This window comes from Lissotriton vulgaris, chromosome 6 (assembly GCF_964263255.1).
Source record: "Lissotriton vulgaris chromosome 6, aLisVul1.2, whole genome shotgun sequence".
Classification (NCBI taxonomy): domain Eukaryota; kingdom Metazoa; phylum Chordata; class Amphibia; order Caudata; family Salamandridae; genus Lissotriton; species Lissotriton vulgaris.
In genome coordinates, this window is record NC_141694.1 from 1850476670 (window position 1) to 1850500176 (window position 23507).

The 23507-nt window shown below is 46.7% G+C and overlaps 1 protein-coding gene across 1 annotated transcript in view; it reads right to left on the reverse strand.

The window, feature by feature from the left end:
* Positions 1–318: 318 nt before the first annotated feature.
* The window catches only part of ZNF513 (zinc finger protein 513), a 108922-nt gene continuing 85733 nt past the window's right edge, over positions 319–23507 (reverse strand). The window contains exon 4 of the mRNA XM_086928166.1: positions 319–2001. Coding sequence (XP_086784292.1) covers positions 1226–2001 — 776 coding nt within the window. The 3' untranslated portion in view covers positions 319–1225. The remainder of the gene's footprint in view (positions 2002–23507) is intronic.

The window sequence follows — 23507 nt, forward strand, 5'->3', positions numbered from 1 at the left end:
CCCTTAATATTTTCTATTCTAAGAGCTATTGCCACTCTGGCCTAGACTTATTTCCTTACTTTGATTGGCACAACTGTCATGAAGGGCCCCCTTATCACCAGTGTAGTTTGGAAGAAAGATATTCATTGTCCTCAATAGTCGAAATTATACCTTCGTTGATGAGGACACTTATGAGATCTTATTTTACGACAAAAAGGATGAAGGTTTCAAGTAAAGAGCTAAACCAGTTGGGATCAAGACACCTAGCTCATAGTCTAACAGTCATATTAGCTTTTATCAACCACAATACAAGGCAGGCATAACAAAACCCTTTGATGATTTCCTGAGAAAATGCATTTAATGAGAAACGGTGAATATCAGTTAGCAAATCTAAACGGTACAGAGAATATTTCCAGAGTGACTACACCTTATAACCTCTTTGTAACCATTCTGAAACATTTCCAATACATCTACAATGATGAACACTGAATATGTGTTTTAAACCTAAGCCTAAAGTTTGCAAATCAATCACAGTAATCCTCTTGGTCAGCATTTAGATGCTGCGTCAGTAGTAGGTTAGGCAAAGTAACGTTCGGTCAACCATACAAACAGTGGATCTATGAAAGGCCAGACAACATCACTTGGCACACAAGTCAGTCTTACAAAAATAAAACTGGGCATCTAATGTGTATTCTTACAGAACACTAGTGTTCCTTTATGTATTTTTCAGTGAAGTTCCACACTTAACTGATAACATAGAAAATTTATGGCACCTTACAGAAGGCTCTGCACTTTGTTAGCTCAGAATAAATCGGAAACTCTCCTCTTCATATCTTACATGGACACTGCAGGGTTAACTAAATTAAATTAAAAAGTGTCTATTTGCCTGCAGCATCAGCTAGAAGAAGCCGATATCCCAATATCCCAAACACAGGGTTTTATAAGGGTTCCCTGCCAGCCTAAGTGATTTGTGATGACGAGAACTAGGGCAAAGTAGTGTAAACTTATCTATGGAACACTTTAGTCCAGTTTGATCTTACTGGTTCATGCGGCATCTTCAAAGCGATGATTCTTAGTCCTTGTATGGAGAGGATGAAGGAGACTGGACAGTGTAGGGGGTAGGACACAACCCAGACCTGCTGGGCTAACAAAGAGAAGAGGGAGGACTTGTGCTTATGTCACATAAGACACAGTTAAAATGGTAGAGGGATGTCCTGGCTCGTATAAACCAAGGAAATGCCCCACTCTAAGGGTAGGATTCAGGTTTGCTGGGTCCAGCTTTGGCACTGTATGGATTGATCCAGCTCTCTGCACAGAGACCGTGAATCTTCTGATGTCTCTTGTAGTTGTCCCAGTGGCCAGTGGTGTAACGGCAGTCCGAGCAGCAGAAGGGCTTCTCTCCAGTGTGCCTTAACATATGGCGTTTTAAGTTCATGCTTTGATTACAAGTATAGTTGCAAAGCTTGCACTGGAACGGCTTGTCACCAGAGTGTATCCGTCCATGTCTCTTCAAGTTTGCAAGGTTACCACAGGCATAGTCGCACAGGTCACATTTGTATGGTTTCTCGCCGGTGTGAATCCGCTGATGCCGTTTCAAGTTGTCAAAGTGGGCAGAGGCGTAATCACAAAGCACACACTTGTAAGGTTTCTCACCACTGTGGGTCTTCATATGCCGGGCCAAGTGATTGGGGTAGTGAGTGACGAAAGAGCATAGACTGCAGGTGAATTCACTGTCTCCTTTTTGGGGACTGCTAGTTCCGTCTGTGGAAAGCACTGCTAAGCTGCAATGACCACAGATCTGGTCAGTCATGTCTTCATCATGGGCAAAGCCATCATCCAGCACAAGCCCACATAGTCTACAGGTGAATGGGAAGAGGAGTTCTGGCAGGGTGTCCACCTCTTCTGCACAGTGTCGGGAGTCCAGCAGGTCAGTGGGGGCCACTTCACTGCGCAGCCGAGTACAACTGGGGATAAATGCATCACAGCCGTTCACATGAAGGGTGAAGTCAGTCATGAGGGCATCTGGAAAACATACAGAAATAGGAATTAGTGATTGAGTTAGTAAAGCACCGAACCCAGGCTTCTGTATATCCATCACCCACTAATATTGGCTGATCAGATCTGCAGCCCAGACCGCATTTAGCATTATCAAAGTAACACAAAAAATCACATTGCTGCTATAACAGACGCCCAAAAAGAATCATGCTTTTAACAGGTTAAAAGGCTGACATATATGTAGCATAGCTAACATTTATGGAGGGGGGCTGAATTAGCATACATTACAGGTTAAGGCAGGCAAGCTGAGGGAGTGGATGGCAAAGGAAGGCTCCCACAGCTCCCAGAAAGCATATGTGTGAAACAGCAGGAGACAGACATCTTGTAGTGCTGCACAGTTAGCCTGTACACAGCCTACTGGTTGGGCTACCCCAATATACTTTTTATCAAAAAACATTGGCTCAACAAACTATCTAGACACACACCCACCATATCACACTGTTAGCAAGGTGGCTGCCAGCACAGGTAGGATGCAATTTACTGACCCCAAACCACAGCATTACGCCAGCCAACCTCCATCTCCTACTGTACTCAACACCCCTCCCCCTACAGCTTTCCAATCATTCAAAGTTCTTGGTCCTCTACTTTGGAAAGAACCCCTGCCTTGACTCTCCCACACTCATCCCCCAGTCATGCTCAGAACTGCTCCTTTCCCTTCTGTGTTTAAATATAAACTAAAAGTACTCTTCGGTTCTCTAGAATGACCAAAAGCCATAACTTGAAATCCTCCTTAATCACCACTTCCTTCAAAAACATCAGCTATTATGAATATGATGGCATCCAATTGTTTGTCTTGAGATGTAAGCATCCTTGAAGGGCACACAACACTTCATCTACCATAAGATTTTTAGGTCACCCAGCCAATCTGTCGCCCTCTCCAATGTATTGCAGAGCACTTCTTGAGACATGCTGCTGATCCGATCAAGACCATCAATACTACTGCATTCCAACAGGAGAAACAAGGTACTCCTTTTAAGCACTTTCCAAAGGTAACAACCCTGCACTGTCACAGCGTACTAGGGAAGATTGTAGGGCTAGAAACTCTGGCACAGTAGAACACAATCAGTACTCCAATTCAATGTCCAACACTGCTATTGTCTCTAAGAAGGCAAGGACTTTTATTTACAAGCAAACAGAGCTGTTAAAAATGAGATGCACAGATAAAACAAGAAATAACCAGCACCCTCTGATGGCAACATGCGTTTATATAATTTATGTTGTAGGCACTACATTTTCTATAAGACTTCCCTTCTGGCCGATATTCTACTATGGGGTTGCGATCAATTTCAGGACTTGTGTTTTTATTACTGGGACAAAGTCTCCAAAGTGATACAAAAGTAGAAATCCGGTTAGGTTATGCTCGGCCCTCCGTTTCAATGGCTCTGTGCAAGAAAACAACCCAGGGGACTGAAGCCGCTTCTTCTAGGGTTTCAGTCTCCGAAAAGAAAAATAGTTAAATGCTCCTCAACCCAAAAACCCATCACTCATACCACTGGATCCCACCTAGTGTAATCAAGGGTGCAGTTCGGGGTATGTCAGTCGCTGTGTCAAAGGTGACCATAGAGCCAGTTATCGATTCGATTCAAAAAATCTTTATTTCGATCACATGATCATAAAAGATATACATTACATCATATATAAAAAGTTTTAAAAACGCATTAAACAACATTGGTGATCAAAGTTTGTTAAAAAGAAGTAAGGAAAATAGATGTGCCAGTAGTTCAAATCTGTCCCGAGTCTCCAAGTCTCTTTATACAACGGGTTCGGGCGTACCACATTGCAGTTAAAAATTTGGATAGTGCAAAAACTGTAGTAGGAGCTAGATCTATCTTTAAAATTCTGTAAGCAGGTGAAAAAGTTCTGAACCCCAAATTTCTGAGCAGGGGGACTAGCCAATATTTCCTGCTCCTCTCATAGGCCCGGCAAAAGAAAACCACATGGACATCGTTCTCCTTTGGGTGGGCACATGCCGGGCAAGTTTCTGAGGAGGAGCGACAAGACCAAGATGCTGTGAATGATGCCAGAGGAAGAGTTCCATATCTCCATTGGAGGAATAGTTTTCTGGTTAATGCCGGAGTCATGGCATCTAGGACACTTTCTAGTTGATGAGAATCCTTAATTTTTATGAACTGGTTGGATAATGATCCATCACTGGTGCCTTTGGCAACTCTGGAGAGCATGTGTTCGTAGTAAGCTCTCGCGAGTACCTTTTTAGGGATCTTAATACTAGTGTTTACTGGGTCCAACCATAGTTCAGGGAGACCAATTGCCTCAAAAGTTCTCTTGATGTAAATCAGCCTAGGTGTTCTTGTGGCGTTGGGTAACTGTAAAAATTCCTGCAACTCAGCTCTGTAATTTGAAAGGTCTGGACTGCTCCATAGACGCCGCCAAAATGCTAAAGGTTTGAGCCCCAGCTCCTCCGTTATGGGCCGAAGGCCCATATCCAGCCTGAGAGGGAGTAATGGAGTACTCTGTGGAAGAGCAACAATCTGTCTCAGGAATTTGTTCTCAATAGTTAGTAATTTAGATGATGGAATATGGCCCCACAGCTCGCCCCCGTATATAACACCCCCCGGGCCTGTGCTTTGTAAATGTGAATAATAGGGGTAAGTGGCCGGTAGGGAGATTTGTTCACTAGTCTCATATTGCCACCCACCAACTGTGCCAGTTTGATGTTTACTTTTGACTGGTGGGCCGACCATGTTAGATTTTCATTGAGAGTAATCCCCAAATATTCAATTGTGTGCACCCGTTCCAGTTGAACTGTTCCCAGCTTGGGCGGTGGGCGGTTATGGGGCTTGGGATTGAGAATCATATATTTAGTTTTCTGTGGGTTAAGTTCGAGTCCCCGCTCTGAGCAGAACTGCATAAACCCATCCAAGACACGTTGTATGCCCATTGGGGATTTAGACAGCAGCAGGGTGTCATCCGCAAACATAATTGCGGGCACCCTGCTGCCAGTCGATTTTGGGGCATCAGTGTTGGGAATCCTGATCAGGTGAGCAATTACCCCGTTCACAAAGAGGCAAAACAGGGTCGGTGCGAGCACGCAGCCCTGTCTTACCCCTCTGCGAACGGGGAACCTTTCGGTTAGATTGGCACCTCTGCCACACCTAACGCGGGCATAGTTGTTATGATGTAATCTCATCAGGATTGCCAAGATGTCTCCCGGGACATTCAACTCCTCCATGACTTTCCACAATTTTAGTCTAGGTACCAAATCAAAGGCGGCACGCAGGTCTACAAAGACAGTATACAAGGTACCACCCTCAATTAGTGCTGTCCTCCAATATAAAAGGTTCAGCATAAAGATTTGATCTATTGTGGAGACCCCCTGTCTGAATCCCGCCAGATAGGGAGTCAGGATACCCATCTCCTCTACCCAATTCTGTAGCCGGTCCAGGATCAGTCTTCCGAAAAGCTTTTGGGATATATCAATAAGACTGATTGGACGATAATTGGCTGGGAGCAGTGGGGAACCCTTTTTGAAAATTGGAACCACTTCTGCTCCCAGCCAAGTATCCGGCACCTCCATTCCCCCCAGGACAGCGTTAAATATCAACGTAAGGTATGGGGCCCATATCCCTGGTTCCTGCTTAAATAGGTCCCCGGGTACCCCATCGAGACCAGGGGCTTTCCCTGCAGACAACCCAGCTATAGCCACCCTCACCTCTTTTTCAGTGAAAGGATCTCCTATTGGACCTGGCCCTATCATAATGTTTGTTACATTCGGCGGCCCCTCTTCCATTGAATACAGTGACTGAAAGGTACTCTTCCATAGGCTAGGAGCTATGTTAGGCTCTATTGCTGAGGATGGGTCCTCTGTTCCATTGGCCACTAATTGCCAGAATTTACACGAGTCTTTAGTGGCAAGTGATCTTGAGAGATTTTCCCAATATTGTTGATCTCACTCAGGCCTTGCATTTACCAAGAGCTTCCTATAAGACCTTCTCCGGGATTGAATTTCATCCCTGCTTTTGCGCCCCTTAAATGCAAGTAGCAATTCAGTTTTTGATTCCCTACAGGTGGCATTATACCAGGTACTTTTAGATGTGGGTCCTTTTTTTGCCCCTGCTTTTGAAAATAGATCCAGCTCCAGAGTGCTGATTAGTTCTGCATGGGTCTCGGCCAGCTTTTCTCTATTTGCCCCTTCTCCAACATTCATCCCTATCTGGAAAGCCCTCTCTAGAAGTGGGATTATTCTTGCATATAATTTAGGTAACTTATCACCGCTAGTGGCCAGTTTCTCCCACCTAACTTTTCTCCGGTTGGTTTCTAGGAGAAGACCTGACTTATCTTTGTTCGGACCAAGCACTATATCTTCGTTCCCCGGTAAGGCATAAGAGAGTTCCAGGGCGTTGTGGTCACTATCCCTTCTCTCAATAACTTTAAAGTCAACTATTTGTGGCCACATTGATAGTTTGACAAGGATATAGTCCAGTCTCGATTCGCTACCAGGTTTATTGTAAGTGCAGATACTTGGCGTGTCTGATTTGAAACGCCCATTACAGGCCCTTAGACCTTGATTTAAGGTAAGGGCAGTTATCTGCAAGGCGAGGGGGGACCAGGCTCTGGGAGGGGGCGCCACAGTCACCGGGACAAGCCAACATGAATCTTCCTCGAGGGAGGGGCCATCACGTAGGCCTGGTAGTGGTTCATACTGAGAGTTTAGATCACCCCCGACCAGGCAGTGGAGTTCCCATGGGATGCCATCTAGGAACGCAGAGAGTTCCTCTATAGTGTTGGATTCTCTTGACATGGGTACCGGTCTTGAATATACATTTACGACGACCAGTTTCGTGGAATTTGGACACTCTAATAAGACGGCTAGAATATCATCGGAATCTGTCTCCAGACAGCTAGCCTGGCAGCCTAGGTCTGATGCTACCCAAGTTGCCAGTCCCCCAGATGGCCTGCCCCTTCCCCCCCACTTAGCGGGTTTAGAGAATACTGCGTATCCCTGAAATGGGAGTTCCTCTCGGGCCCAAGGCTCTGAAAGAGTAATATATTTTTTGAATTGATAAAAGAAACCCACTCAGGACAATCAATTTTACTGGCCAATCCAGCAACATTCCATGAAATCAGATTCATGGGATGTGATTTGGTAGTAGATGGACCTTTAACGGTAGTGTTCACACCGCTAGTCTCCAAGGTGGCCATCTGAGGAGGGGGCGTGTGCCTCCGAGCCAGTCTTGTATTGGTGTGAGTCTCGGTTGTGTCCACTAGAATAGACTCCAGAACTAGGGTCAGTGTTAATTCATTTTGTGCCCTTATGTGTGGTGTTTGTTCTGGGGGTGTGCTATTCCCTATCCGGAGGGATGCAGAAAGTTTACTCCCCTGAATCTCAGAGCGTCAATCTACCATTTCCAGACTACTGTATCTATTGTGGGTGGGAAAGTGGGCTGGGTAGTGCATTCTGTGGGGCCCTGGAATTTCTCTCATGATTCTTCCCCCTCCGCCCCTCCTCCTGGTAACGGTCTCCCATCCCGCCTCCTCCCCATACGGTAGGAAGTGGTCAAGAGATCTTCCCCTATGATGGAATGGAACGCTTCTCTCCCTGCGACAGCTCTCCCAGTCATACAGCAACTCTTGATGTTGCCCCCATCTCTGATCCTCCAAATTATATAAACTTGAGGGATAAAAGAATGAGAGGGGAAGAGCTTGGATGTTACTGCCTTGGTCGTCAGAAGCCCAGGCACAAATATAGGCAGCTGTGCCCGGCTCTCTGAAAGTGACCAAAACACAGTCTCCCCTAATTGATTTTCTAGAATATCCCGCCCAAGGAACCCTCCTAACAATGGAAATGTCACTGGTTGTACCTCTTGGGAGTGGCCTGTATATGGATAGCCAGCTAATAACCTTGTTCCTAAGTGAGGAAGTTGATTCAGTTGCCATAGATTTTAAGTCAGGGACCCCTGCCAGGATCATGGTATAGGGGGAAGCCTCTGGAGGAAGGTTGACAGGTTTAGGTTTACGGATAGGGTTGTGTTTTTCTCTCGGGAATGTTGAATCCCCCTTAGTGTCAGTCGGGATAGGAGCAGAATCTTTGGATGGGGGAATAGTAGTTGGAGCTGGAGTTGATGTCTGCTGGGTTTTTGGAGGTGCATGTTTGTGTTGGGATCATTCAGGAGTTGCGGTGTCTTGTTTAAGATGGGCTGTGGATTTTGGGAGTCAGTAATTAGTAGCTTTTTCTTTTGAACTGAAGTGAGTTCACTTCCCTTTTTGGGCTTTGGGTCAGGGACCCCTTTGGCTCCTTTAGCTCCATTAAGTTCGAGTTTCATCGAATCAGCTAGTTGCACTGTAGATTTTTCAATGTTGACTAACCTAGCTTCGATCTTAATCAGGCGGGCTTCGAGAGGGCTCAGTAAGGACCTAAAGAGTGTTCCGATATCCGCCAGTGTGATATCGTCGCTGGAATTGTCCACTAAGGTGATGTTTGGAGCGGGTGATGGGTCCGTCTGACTGTGAACCAAGGGGGAAATTGTTATACCAGGCTTCTCTGAGTTGATATCTATGATTCCTCCTTTCGCACCATTTCCCCTCGGTGGTTTAGATTTTGGTGTCTTTATCCTATTGCCTTCTTTGTTTTGTCCCCCCTCTTCTTTTTTTGGATTGCACCTTCCCTGACCCCCCCTATCTCTATCAGAGCTACACTCTTTGTCAATAGCTAGCACTGTGTTAGATTCGAGTATCGGGGGCAGGATTCGTGGTGAAATTGAAGTGTTTGGGTATTAGGGAGGGCCATTAAGCTCAGATCCTCGAGGTCACTATGGGCCTCGATTGTAAAGTCTGGGTCAGTTATTAGTACACTGGGTGGCTGAATTTCTCCCGAGTTACTCATTGCACTGTTTTTAGGTTCTAGCCTCCCCTCCGGGGTTTTGGCTTGAGCCATTGGCCCCATTGAGGATCTCCTAACCCAGTCTATTTTCTGGGAAATTCGTCTCTCCAAAACCTCTATTTCCTAAATCAAAAGTGATCCCGCTTTGACGAAGTAATTGTCGATGGTGCCTTTAGCGGCTCCAGCCGCAGCTAGGGAAGATTTGCTCCTGGTTTCTCTTGTACACATTGCACCGTTAGTTGAGTACGAAAATGTCAAAGGGGGAGGGCCCGGCCCGGACTCTACCATACTCGAACGGCCTCAAACGGCCCGCTCTTTGCCCGGTCTTCGCCCCGAGCTCCGTCCCGCGCGCGTCCCGCGTCGCGGTGGTACTTACGCCAGTAAAGTACGTGAAGACAGGGGGCGTGGCCGCCAGGGGAAGAGGCACCAGCTGTGCGGAATGGAGAATGCTGGTCCTCGCAGTCCCCCGGTAGGCTCCTAACGCTGAGTGCACGCCAAAGTCCTCAACCTGGGCTGTAGCTCACTGGGAGCGAGTTGGATATCCGCCGACTGCGGAACCGCTCACACCAGCTGAGACAGCCTCAGGGAGCAAGCAGGGGAACAGACGCCCAAAAGCAATCCTCGTGGCAAACAGGATCCAACAATGAGCGGCACCCGCGAAGCGGGTGTCGCGAAAGGTGATAAAGGCTGGAGTCAGAGGGCGTGACCGTCGGGGGAAGAGGCACCAGCTGTGCGGAATGGAGAATGCTGGTCCTCGCAGTCCCCCGGTATGTGTTACGCTGAGTGCACGCCAAAGCCCTCAACCTGGGCTGTAGCTCACTGGGAGCGAGTTGGATATCCGCCGACTGCGGAACCGCTCACACTAGCTGGGACAGCCTCAGGGAGCAAGCAGGGGAACAGACGCCCAAAAGCAATCCTCGTGGCAAACAGGATCCAACAGTGAGCGGCACCCGCGAAGCGGGTGTCGCAAAAGGTGATAAAGGCTGGAGTCAGAGGGCGTGGCCGCCGGGGGAAGAGGCACCAGCTGTGCGGAATGGAGAATGCTGGTCCTCGCAGTCCCCCGGTAGGCTCCTAACGCTGAGTGCACGCCAAAGTCCTCAACCTGGGCTGTAGCTCACTGGGAACGGGTTGGATATCCGCCGACTGCGGAACCGCTCACACCAGGCGGGACAGCCTCAGGGAGCAAGCAGTGGAACAGACGCCCAAAAGCAATCCTCGTGGCAAACAGGATCCAACAATGAGCGGCACCCCAGCCAGTTATCAGTGTCCAATCAGTATACAAAAAGAGTGAAGTATTCAGTCTTTAGCAAGTGGTAGAATTAACATTGAATCAATACCCATTCTGTACCCATCTTTAGGGTGCACAAAAATCATAAACTAGCTGTTGTGGCAAACCGAGATGCCCTCAGCACCACTTAAACCTCAAGAACCCAAGGCTGCATCGGTTCCTACTGGGCACTATACCTTTGTGTTACAGACTAATCACAACTAGGTTTAGCTCAATGTTCTGGCAAGGAACAGGGACACAAGCAAACTGGTCTTCCATAAACCTGGCCGAAAATGCCAAGAAACATCCATTAGCACACAGAACTCTCCTCCCAGTGTTGAAAAGCATTTCTGTCAGCATCAAGGGAGCCAAGACACCACTATATAAAATAAAAAATGAAAAGGAATATGTTACTTGCCAGTATGCATCTGTTCTTGGCATAGAGGGCTGCAGAGTGGTACATTATGAATAGATCGCCATCTGGTGTTGGGCTCGGATGATTGCACTTGTTTTTCTCTTGCAGAAGTCTTTTGTAGTCACGAGGCTGGTGACTCCTCCCTTGGGTGATAGTGCGCATGGGCATCGGCTCCATCCTTAGATTGTTTTGCCATAGTAGGGTTAGATGGAGTAGTATGATAGAATACAGAAAGAGATGCCCATGTAAGTGTATCTAAATAAGATAATGTTGGAACAGACACAGGTTTCCGGGGAGGCAGGGAGGGCATGTACCACTCTGCAGCCCTCTATGCCAAGAACAGATGCATACTGGTAAGTAGCATATTCCGTTCGAAGCATATGGGCTGCAGATGGTACGTTATGAATAGATTATACAGCAGTTACCTCCCTAGCTTTTAATACAGCCTGGCCCACATTTGCTTGTTGTCTTGCCTGCACGTCAACAGAGTAGTTTTTCGTGAAGGTATGCGGTGTAGACCAAGTTGCTGCTTTGCATATGTCATCTAGGGGAATGTTCCCTAAGAATGCCATAGATGCCCCTAGTTTGTGTGTAGAATGAGCTCTAGGGGGAACAGTTCTTTTTGCCTTTATGTAACATATCTGTATACATTTAACAATCCACCTGGCAATACCTGCTTTAGATATAGGGTTGCCTTTATGTGTTGGGAAAACGCTACAAATAGTTGTTTAGTTTTTCTGAAAGTTTGTGTTCTTTCTATGTAATATAATATTGCCCTTTTGACATCTAGTGTATGTAGGGCCCTCTCTGCTACCGTCTGTGGCTTTGGAAAAAAGACTGGTAGTTCCACTGGCTGATTGATGTGGAATGCTGAAATTACTTTAGGCAAGAACTTTGGGTTTGTTCTAAGAACCACCTTATTCTGGTGTAACTGTAGAAATAGCTCTTGTATTGTTAATGCCTGTAACTCACTCACTCACTCTCCTGAGGGAGGTAATGGCTATAAGAAAGGCCACCTTCCATGTAAGAAATTGTATTTCACACCTATGCATAGGTTCAAAAGGTGGCCCCATTAGTCTGGTGAGTACTGTGTTGAGGTTCCAGACTGGAGAAGGTGGTAGTCTTGGTGGAATAACTCTTTTGAGGCCTTCCATGAAAGCCTTAATTGCGGGTACCCTAAACAGGGATAGATGTTGCCTGTTTTGCAGGTATGCTGCTATAGCTGCAAGATGTACTCTAATGGAGGTGTAAGCAAGGTTACATTGCTGTAAGTGTAGTAAGTAGCAAATAATATTTTGTGTAGATGCGTCCAGAGGGTTGATGTTGTTACTGTTACAGTATACAGCAAACCTTTTCCACTTTGCTGCATAGCAGGCTCTGGTGCTGGGACGTCTTGCTTGCTCAATAATTTCCATACAGTTTGGAGGTAAATTTAAGTATCCAAATACTAAGACCTCAGGAGCCAAATCGCTAGGTTCAGTTGTTTGGGATCTGGGTGCATTATTTCTCCATGGTTCTGTGTAAGGTGCATGGGTGAGATTCTTAATTTTTGGTGTGGCACCTGTGAGATTTGTCGGAGCGCGGTGAACCACGGCTGCCGTGCCCACGTGGGTGCTACCAGTATCATGGTCATTGAGTGTTGTTGCAGTTTTCGAACCACTAATGGAATTAGTGGGAGAGGGAAAAAAGCGTATGCAAATTTGTTGGACCAATTTATCCATAATGCATTGCCCTGTTATGTTAAGGCCGTACTTTTAGAGCGCACGGCTACCCCAAGGGGTGTCCCGGCGCTTTGGCAAAGAGAACCTGAAACCTAAGAACACAGAGGCAGCAGCACTACAGTCACAGTGATTACGCGGAAAAGAGCATGGTCTTCAGCTCTTTCCTGAAAGCTAAGAGACTCTTAGCTTTACGGAGGGAGAGAGGCAGCTCATTCCAAAGGCGAGCTGCCACATGTTGGAAGGACCGTCCTCCCATCCGAACTCGTTTGGCGATAGGCACCTCCATTTTAGCCAAATCGGCTGACCGCAACGTTCTCCGCGGCACATAGAAAGCGGTACGCTTCCTAATATAATTAGGACCGACAGAGTGAAGGGCTTTGAAGGCCAGCGTAAGGATTTTAAATCTGATTCTTTTGGAAATAGGTAGCCAATGCAGCCTAGTTAGAAGCAGTTGGGCGCTGGCTCTCCTTGGCAGGCCAAATATGGCTCTGGCCGCAGAATTTTGGACAGTTTGCAGTCTAGCCAGGAGGTACTTGGGCAGACCAGCAAAAAGCGCATTAGCGTAATCTAACCGAGACCCTACTAGCGCCTGGACTACCGTCTTCCGATACTGTAGGGAGAGCAAAGGAATAAACTTCCTCAGCATCTTAAGGATGCCGAAGCATTTCCCTGATATCCCCATAATATGGGGGCGGAAGGAGAGGTCATCATCAAATACCACTCCAAGATTTTTCACTTGGGAAGATGATTTCTCAGGGGGGAACATGTCCTGGGGCCACCAGGACTTCCAGCCCGGATCCGGGGCACAGCCAAAGAAAAGCAACTCAGACTTATCCGAGTTGCATTTCAGGCTGTGCCGCTGAAACCACGCAAAGACTGCACTCAGACAGTCTTTGATCCTGTCGCCGTCAAAAACCTCTCCTTTGCTGCATGTAAACAGGAGCTGGGTGTCATCAGTGTATGAGATGACCCGGGCCCCATAAGCCTCCGCTACCAACGCCAGAGGGGCCATATAGATGTTAAAAATGGTGGGGCTCAGAATGGACCCTTGAGGAACCCCAACCTCTAGCGATGGCATTTCAGCGGAGAACGGTGGAGCCCAGATCACCTGTCGGCGGTCCGATAGAAAGGATTGAAACCAATCCAACACCGTCCCCCGCAGTCCGATCTCCCCGAGTCTTAATAGGAGACCAGCATGAGGGACGGTGTCGAAAGCCGCCGACAAATCCAGCATGACTAACATAGCCTTGCCCCCTAGATCGAGCGTCTCCCTGATGGCGTCGGTCACCTCCACGAGGGCTGTCTCCATGCTATAATTAGCACGGAAACCGGATTGAGAGTCATGGAGAATGTTGTTATTCTCAATAAAGGTGGTAAGTGTATACTGAACATGCTTCTCAACCACCTTCGCCAGAGCAGGGAGAAGGGAGATCGGTCTATAGTTAGCCAGCAGCAAAGGATCTAACAGAGGTTTTTTTGATCAGCAGCAGAATGAGTGCGTGTTTCCATTCCCGAGGCACCACTCCGGAGCTCAAAGACAGATTGAGCAGGGGGTTCAACAAGCTGTTTACTGCCGATGCCACCCTGCCCAAGCACTTTGCTGGACAAGCATCCAGGGGTGAGCCAGATTGAAGCCGAGACAGTAGCTCCAGCGACGTTGCACAAGACAACTGCGGAAAGACCGATAGTGTGGGTCCAGGCTCTGCCTCTAAGGATGGTACTGGCCGATTGCTACCGAAGTCATCGGCAACCAAGGAAGAGTCCACGAGAGGAAAGGAGTCCTGAATGGTTTTAATTTTTGTGACAAAAAAGTCAGCAAGCTGCCTAATCCACTCTTCCGTATGAGAGTGTGAGAGGGCACCTGCGGCAGGATCAACAAACTCTAACAATTCTGAAGAGTTCCCTACTCATGTTGTCCGCCCGATCTATCCTATGCTCAAGATATTACTTTTTGGCTTCGGAAATCTGTTTATGGTACTGTTTTATGGCATCACGGTACTTTATTTTCTCCACTGGGTCGTATTTACGACGCCAGAGTCTTTCTGCCTTTTTACAATCTTGGCGCATTTTACGTAGTGTGGAGGTAAACCAAGGAGCAGAATCATGACAGGGAGCAGTTCTAGTTGACTTCACTGGGGCTAGCTCCTCAAATCTTGTTTGCAGCCATTTCTGAACCAAAGTCAGATCAGTATCTAAGTTCCCTGTAAATTTGCATGGGTGTTGACAGAGCGCCTCCGATAGCATGTCTGCTGTCACTAAATGGAACGCTCTGGATTGGCGAGTCGCTTCCTTCTGTGTTCTTTGACTAGTCCTAGTCTCATATGAGATAACAAACTTTATTAAAAAATGGTCAGTCCAAAGGACTGGGAGCGGCGAGGACACCTCGATCGGCACCGTAGAAAAGATTAAGTCTAACGTGTGCCCTTTAACGTGGGTAGGACTATGCCGGTACCTGCGACAGGTGGTGTGGGTACCTGGATGCGAAGCTTTGGCATTTTGCGTTCTGATGAGTGGCAAAGAGATCTATCTCTGGTTGTCTCCATCTTTGGAAGAATGGCTGCAGTATTTGGTTGTGCAGTTCCCATTCCTTGGAACTACGTTATTTTTGAAGATGTTCTGGCCTAGAGTATGCAGAGGAAGGTGGATGTGCCCTGATAGAGGACTAAACCTCTCCTCGCTCACGTGACGTCCCACCTTCAGACTTCTGCCTCTTGCTGTCTGTGTTGCTCTTCTGTTCCATTAAGGTCAATAGTCTCTGGTCCCTTAGTGTACGCCTTGAAAAGGTCTTGCAATGATGACATCTGTCAGGGATGTGGCCATCAGGAAGGCAGATGATATATGCATCAGGAGGATGGGATTTGGTATTGCTGCCACAGGCAGGGCATTTGTCAAATAAAGATGGCATTTTATTTGACTAGAAAAAAATTTTCCTGTCAGAAAACGACAGAAAAACACTAGAAATGTAGAAATGCGTCAAATAAAGGTGTTGGCAAAAATCTTTGAGATGTTTTTGATGAAAAAAGCAACAAAAAAAGGCAGAACAATGGCAGACTGTGATAGCCGGACCTCACTTCTATGTGGTGTAAAAAGGTCTAACAATAGTCAATGGGAGTGTGCACAACAAATCCTGCACCTGCAGTCATTGGGTGCAAACTGCAGCGCAGATCAGGAAATGGATTGTTTTGGAATGGTGCACCACTGAGTTTTCTTTTACAAAAGATATAATATTCGGACAAATGTTCCTTCATATTTATTTCTCCTTTTTTTCAAGTGGTATCAATGCACAAACTCCAGCCAACGCGTTTCGTTCAATCAAAAGTCCAATTATAGGTAGCGAGAATGAATGTGAGTCATAGCACAAATAATTTGCATTATCACCCAAAGGTTCCATACAGAAGACCCAACGCTGTACATTCAAATATGGAGCAGTTCTATGGTAGGGTAAGCCACACTCGTCCTTGCAGTCAGGTAGTGAAACTGAGCGACCGCGGTTTCTGAACGAAGCTTTTCCCCTCCCCACCTGTGATTCATTGTACATTCAGATTTTTACGGAAAGATTGACTGTGCAACTACATCGTCCTGAAGATGGTCTGGTGGATCTTCTTGACCGTTTAAGAGACCGAAACGTCGACACTCTTGCACCTTTTTGTTGTATATTGATGTTCTTAATAGACATAACAAAAGCAATGTGAAAGGTTTTTGTTTAATTCTGATATATGGGGTTTATTATCCATATATATGAGAAGAGAAAAAGGAGTTGGATCACTGCTGTAGAACAAATAGATATCATCAGTAGTGGTTGAATTGCCGTACTTGTCAATTGAATGTTTATCTAAAAAAAATTGGATTAAAAACAATCATTTATATAAGATTGTGTTTTGAGAAATTCCCTGACTATAAGAAATTATGTTCACTTTTGGTGACATTATATGAAATAAGAAATGATATTTGAATTATTCCTCGAGGGATATTTGCATTTTGTGATTGATTATACCCAGTCGCGAGGGGATTAAAGGGTTGCTGTATTGTGTATTAGATTACATTCCTAACTAGAGCAGGGTTGAAGTGGTCCTGATTGATACAGGGATGCCATTGCAGATCCCGGGTGCAAAAACATGGAGTAGGCCTGTTGCCTTGCTTTGTTCTTGTTTGCACATTTTCGTCCCCCATTTGATGGTGAACTAAAAGTCACATGAAATGGTGAACTTGTCATCCAGGAAGGTGAGGTGCAGATCATGATGACTTTTTAGGGAAATGGCAACTAGTTGCGGACTGGCAAGGGGAAATAGTGAAGTTCAGGCAGAGTCAAAGTGATGTGGTCATATTTCTTCAGGCACTTTATTAGGCACACTGTTGATGTAGAAGGGCTTTCGGGATAGAGGTGGCCAAAGTGGAGTCTGGAAATCTACAGATCAGGGTATTGCCACCACCCAAATGCAAAGGTATGCAGTTTGAATAGTAGTTCTGAAGCTGATTTCTTGGAAGAATAATTTATTTTTTTTCAGCAGAGTTAGTACTAGGCCATCTTTCTTAGAAATAAACCGACAGAAATAAAAATCAGAACCTACCTTAAGCAGAAAAGTCAGCTTAGTCCTTAATTTGAAGATGGGCTTTTCAAACAAGCAAATTGTAGAGGGAAGCGCTAAGCATGGATTTTAAATAACAGTCTTGCTAGCCTAAAAATACATTTGAGATATTAGTAGATCACTTAAATCTCCTTCTAAAGACTGGCCTACAAAAATGATGAGTCAAAGCTAGATCCAAGTCTCTAAGTAAATAAAGATCTGCATGACTGCACCATTAATACTGGCATAGGTTTGTGCGGCGATGCCATATAACTTCATTAAAAAAATGTGCGATAAGAGTCTGACAATACCTTCAAACAATTACAAGCAATAGTCTAGTAGGAAAGAACGGTCTTTACCAAAAACATAAATGTCGGAGCAGTGGTTGCTGCCAGCTCAGGGAAAAATGTGAAGGGCACAGCAATGAGGAGCCGTCACTCACAAAAGTAAGGGGGAGCAGACTGCCTGGTACACTATCACATAATTCACCCAGATGTATTGCTGTAAATGGAGAAAATAGCACCACTCACTTTAGTGGAAAGTTTTTAGTAGTTACCATTGTGGGTGACCATTGCAGACTCTCTCTAGATATGTGTTTCAGGATATGTGTACTTCTGGCAAGGATAAGCTCAGTCTTCTCAGGTTTCTGTATCAAGCGGAGAGAGAAGGTCCATCCCAATAAGCATGTCAGCCTAATAACTCAAAGGAGCCAATCACTAAAGAGGTTGAAGAGAGCACACTGATTGGCATGCCCGCAGACAATTCGCCCAGGTGTACTATGGTAAATGCAGTGCATAATAAAATTCACTTTACTGGAAAATCTTTATTAGTCACCATGAGTACTGAAGACTTTGAATGGAAGGAAGATAAGTGAAGAAAACAAGTTACTTACCTGTAACTGTGGTTCCCCAGTATTGGTAACTTTCATAGATTCCCATGCTTTTGTATCATTCCCCGTCGTCGGAATGGGAGTCTCGGTAACAAAATAACATAGCAGTAGGTACAAAAAAGAAACAGGCCTAGGCCTCATTCCCTTTTGTAGCATATCCGCCTCTTTTTGTAAAAGAGACCAAACTTAGGCATCAGCCAATCAGAAGAGCCTCACCCCATAGAACCCTCCTGAAGGAACCTCAGAGCCTCAGATTTTCGTAGCCGTTGTGTAACAGTCACCATATCTACTGAAGGCTGAGCTTTCCTCAGGGAGGTGGGTGGGCGCATGGGAATCTATGAAAGTTACCAATACTGGGGAACCACAGTTACAGGTAAGTAACTTGTTTTCTTGCCCCAGTATTGGAACTTTCATAGATTCTCATGCTTTGGTATCAGAGTAGCAAGCAGTCCGCCATAAGCACATTTTGTGGCATAAATAAACATTGCAATAGTCATCATTACATGAAAAACAAAATGTGCATAATAAAAGGAAGGTGGGATAGACAAGGAAAGCTCACCAATTAGTGGAAGGGGTTTCTCAGGACCGCCTGGCCCACAGCCGTATCTTTCTGTTGCAAGGATTCTAAGCAGTAATGCTTAGTAAAGGTGTGCACGCTGCTCCAAGTCGCAGCTCTGCAAAGGTCCTTGACGTGCACTCCAGCGAAGAGAGCTGTTGAAGAAGCCACTGATCTTGTGGAATGTGCTTTAACCCTGCTGGTCAGCGGCTTTCCAGCTGAATTATGGCAATGTAGAATGACACTCGTAATCCACCTTGCAATCCCTTGTTTGGAAAGAGGGAGGCCTTCCTGAGGACCACCAAAAGCAATAAATAATTGTGAGGATTTTCGGAATCCTTTGGTGCGATCCAAGTAAAATTTCAAGCACTTCTGCACATCCAGAGAATGTAGCGACCTCTCCGCTGGTGAAGTAGGGTGCGGAAAGAAAGCTTTAAGAATAACAGGCTCATTCAAGTGGAATTCCGTGGATAGCTTCAACCTGCACTTCATATCCTTGTGAGCAGCAGGTGTCGCTAGAGAGCAGCAAAGCAAGCAAGCCAGCTGGTCGAGTGGTAGACGAGCAGTGCAGACGAGCAGTGAAGCCGCTTCCACGCCCGCTTCCACGGACGAAACGAAACGAAACGGATGAAAACCCAGGTGAAAACTGGGCAAACTGCGAGCTGTGAGAGCTGCGTGGTGCCACTGGGAGAGCCGCTGGGGGAGCCGCGAGCCTGAGCCCGAGCCTTAGCCTGCCCGATCCCGAGCCTAAGCTAGGCCAGGCCAAACAGCGGTAGCAGAGGTAGAAAGCAGCGGCGGCGGCAGCGGAGGCTGCAGCAGTGGCGGAGGAGGTGGCGGCGGCGGCGTCGGACCCACCCTCTACCCCCGCACCCATCATCCGGAATCTGAGGAGAGGTGAGAAGTGGGGCGGGCGGGAAGAGAGAGCCCTTAGCCTCGTGGTCCCCTGGGCTTCTCCTACTGCCTCGTACTGCTCCGCACAACCACACAGCACCCAGCAGCAGCCGGGAGCTCAGAAGCAGGACCAGGTGTCGATGAGACTCAGGCGGTGGTCAGCCAAGTAGGTCACCGCAGCGCCCCTGGCCCCTGGCACTCTCGGTCTCTGCCTTAGGCCTTATTACCCATTGCTCAGAACCCCACACAGCTCTTATTACCGACCAATGTGACTATTTGTCTGTGTTTGACATTTTAAGACAAAGAACCCAGGATCTGGCCTGGAGTTTGCAGCTGTTCTGAGACTGGCACGGAGAGTGGAAGAGCCACAAGCAGTCTGAGTGGCAGGAGCTGGGAGAGCGGCCGAGCATTTTCACCAGTGGTTAGAGGTTAGGAGGTCAGGAGGTCAGGAGCAGGGCAGCCTCCGGTAGCCTCTTACAATCGGGTGCTAATATCAACTATAAACCCTCAACTAACCCACTAGCCACTTCAGAAGGGAGGTGGCAAAAAAGGCGGCAAAAAAGGCGAGCAGAGGGTTTCCAACCGGTACAACAAACGTCATAACAACAAGCTTAAAAGACATAAGACACTTGGTCACAAAAAACTCGGACCCGTGGCCTCAAGAAAAAAGGAAACTACAGAATGAGGTCGGGGAGGCAAAGGGATAATATGGACAATACCGCACTCCCAAACCCCGCGAAAAGGGCAAGGCAATCAAAAAAGAAGCTTAAGAAGGACCTGATGGTCACGAGTGACGAACGCAGGGAGGGCGGAGGGGAGAAAGAAGGAGAGGACGAACCCCCACAGTTCTCCCCCTTGCTCACCTTGCTCTCTAGCCCCGGTGGGCCGGGAGGTTCGGAAGCTCAAGAGCACCTACGGAACCGAACCAGCAACAAATTCTGTGTTCAACCAAAAATTTATACAAAATTCGAATTCATTAAAGACCCCAACACGCTTCTCTATCTAAATAATGCCAGCAAAACTAATCTACCGACACCACTTAACCCAACCAAAACACACAGACCAATCTCCACGGAGCTGGGGCAGGAAAGAGCAGGGTCAGAGGAGAGAGATATTGTAAATCCCCAAAAGGGGGCCCCAGCGCAGTCTGTAAGCTCAGGAAGCTCAAGAAGCCAGGCGTGCCAACTGGAACTAGAACTGGAACCAGAACTGGATCCGGAGAATGGAACAAAACAAGAGAAGAGCGACCATGAAGCGACTGCAAAGGGTGACGTGCACAACAACCTAAACAGAGCAAACAATGAGGATTCAATGGTGGACTCAACGGAGAGCCCAACTACAACCCATGTAGTAAACCCAACCAACGGGAGTTACAACACAACCCCCATAAGTCCAGTAACACAAAAAGAAACAAAAGAAACAACTAAAGGGAGGGACGGATCTAAATACGAACATCAAGTACCCCAGCTGAGACCCCTGGGTCCTCCAGAGACTGCTGAGGCTCTGGACGGCTCATTAACGGTGCTAGACTGCGCAACAAATAGGGGGTCTATGGATGAACCTCTCTGGGTCGATACGAGCAAACTCCCAATGACCAAAGCCCTAGAGGGACAAAGGGAATCATCACTCCGTGAACACACATGGAAAAGGGCAGTGGAGACACAAGTAAACCTTGCCTGTGGCAAAAAGTATGATCTGAGAGCAGAGGGGGACCATGACAAGGCCAGGCAAGCAACTGATAAAACAACACAGGAGCAAATGGAAAACAATCGAAGCACATCCTTCACCATTGATCAAGAACATCTGAACCTTGATAAAATCAAGCCGAAAAAGGCCGGGGATGAACAAGCTCCACAACCATCCGGAACTAACACTCGGCCCCAACCAGCCACCTCTCTATCACCCAGCACAGGACTCACAACTCCCAGGGCATACGGTCCGGTAAGCCCGTCCCTCACTCCGGGAGAGTGGGAAGCACTGGTTGCATCCTGCCCAACGGAATCGGAGCACGAAAAGCAAGGTGCCAGCATCAGTGATAGACAGGGAAAAGAAAGAACTAAGAACACTGGAGATATCTGGGCATCCCTCTTGCAGACAATGCAACTTTCAGTAAACGCTATTCAGTATCAATCTGACAAAATGGACCTGCAACTTTCTGTCCTTAACTCCCTGGCAATATACGTCTCTAACATAGACGGTAAGCTTGCAGACCTGAATGGACTAATAAAAAGGGCGCAAGCAGAGACACAGCTGACAGCTTCAAACTGTTCTTGTATCACCATAGTGGACAAACTAGCAACGCTTCCAACAGCTCTGGACAACCTCCTATCTGACATAAAAATGGCAGTCAAAAACAGCCAGTCCAATAATCAATCTGAGAGAATCCAAGAAATTGCAGAACCTGCGCAGTCCACAAAGCAAGAGTCTCCAAAATCATCCAGTAATTCACTTCAGCCAAGGGAAAAAACAAATAAGATGAACACACTGACCTTCAGTAGACACCAATCCGATCTATGTCAAAACTTCACTGCGACCACAGTGCTCTTAGACAAAACCAACCAAAAGGACGGAGCACGCCCCGTCCCCCCCCCCCCCCCCCTTCAGGGAAAAGCGGGAAGAAAACAGAAAAGGAAAGGAAGAAATCAAAGGAAACTGACAGAGATTCTAGCATGGTGCAAGAGCTGTAACAGTGACCAAACAGCAGCCAACCTCCCTCAAGCCGGGACGCCAGGGAAGGACGAAGAACTTACCCCTAAGAGTTCAACTCGTGAAATGGCCAGCCCTGAGAACAAACCTGTAATAGGCCCAGCGTCATATAGTTGTCCTATTAAGAGCACCTCTCCCAAAACTCCGATTGATTCACTGAGCAAGCCAAAAGTAGGAAAAAACACTGGTACAGTCGAGTCCGACAAGAGGAACAACTCACAAATAACCCCAGACTCACCAGATAGAGAAAAACACGAAAGAACAAGACAGAGTAAGGCAATCCACACTAAAAATCCCCCGGAGAACAGGGGCGAAAAGCAAACCTCAGCAAGCCCCGAGCAGACTTCAACACCAAGCTTAAATCCTCCAGGACAAGAACCACGGGACTGCAGTACAATGAATGATCAAATAAAAAAAGCAGCACCCCTGGTTTCGCCCAAATTAAGGGAAAAGCATCACATTGACCGTGAAAATACTCAGTTAATCGAGAAAGGATCAAAAGGCACAACAACGACAGTAATATTCCATCCAGAGTATCATTCAAGAGGTCCAATTGACTTTTTAAACAGGGGAAACATCCTGCGGTTACTGAGAACAATAGAAAGCCTCAAAACAATCAAATCGGCTGATTTGGAATCCGTAGAATTTATTGAATCTCAGAGGCACCCTGGTATAGAGTCAACAAAAACTACTTGGACCACAGGAGAATTCCCAGAGAGAATATTTAAAGAAAAGGCAAAGTTTGACTCATGGGGAATAAAACTGCAAACCCCACCGCATCCAAGATATCCTGAGCCCTTACTACAGGACAGTCCGCAAAAGAAGCCCAAGGACCTGTCTCTTAAAAGAACTGTCCTAAGAGGAGCTCGAAGTAAAACGCCAGAGAGACAACTACTCTCAAACCAGCCTGAAATTAGATCACCGGCCAACAACATGAGGTCTTCACCCAACTGGAGATGGCTCGCAAAGTCTTTAAATGCAAAAGAGATAAGCCAATGACAAACTAAAACAAAAACAGCTAACATCCTTAGCACCCTAAGCATATGCTCATGGAATATTAATGGCACAGGCGATAAGCTCACAGATACCGACTTAGGTAATTACCTGCAAAAATTTAGTATCATTTCCTTACAAGAGACTTGGACCGAATCGCCTCCAGTGCTTTCTGGCTACACTCTGAACTCGCTACCGCCCACCCAGAGCTCTTTGTTCGGCCACAAGAAAGGCGGCCTTGCCACATACAGTGCGCTTTCATTGATAACAAAGGTAGTTCAGCTAGACTACACCATAGCCGCTCCAAACGCAATGCAAGCTCTGCGACTGTCAATTCGCACACAAGACCCAAAAGAAGACCTCATTTTAATAAATCTTTACTTGCATCCTGGGGAGAAAAAGAAGGGAGCACAACAACTAAAGGAAGAACTCGTGAAACTAGTGAAAACTGAGCCCACGAACAATATAATCCTCACAGGGGACTTCAATCTAAATATGCTGAGCCACACGGACACGGACAAGGACACTAAATATGATGAGGACCCATTCGCCTGGGAACTTAACTGTCAAGACCGTAGCTCAGGAGGCAGGAGCACAAAAACCTCAAGGACCCTGCTGGCCAAATTAGAGGA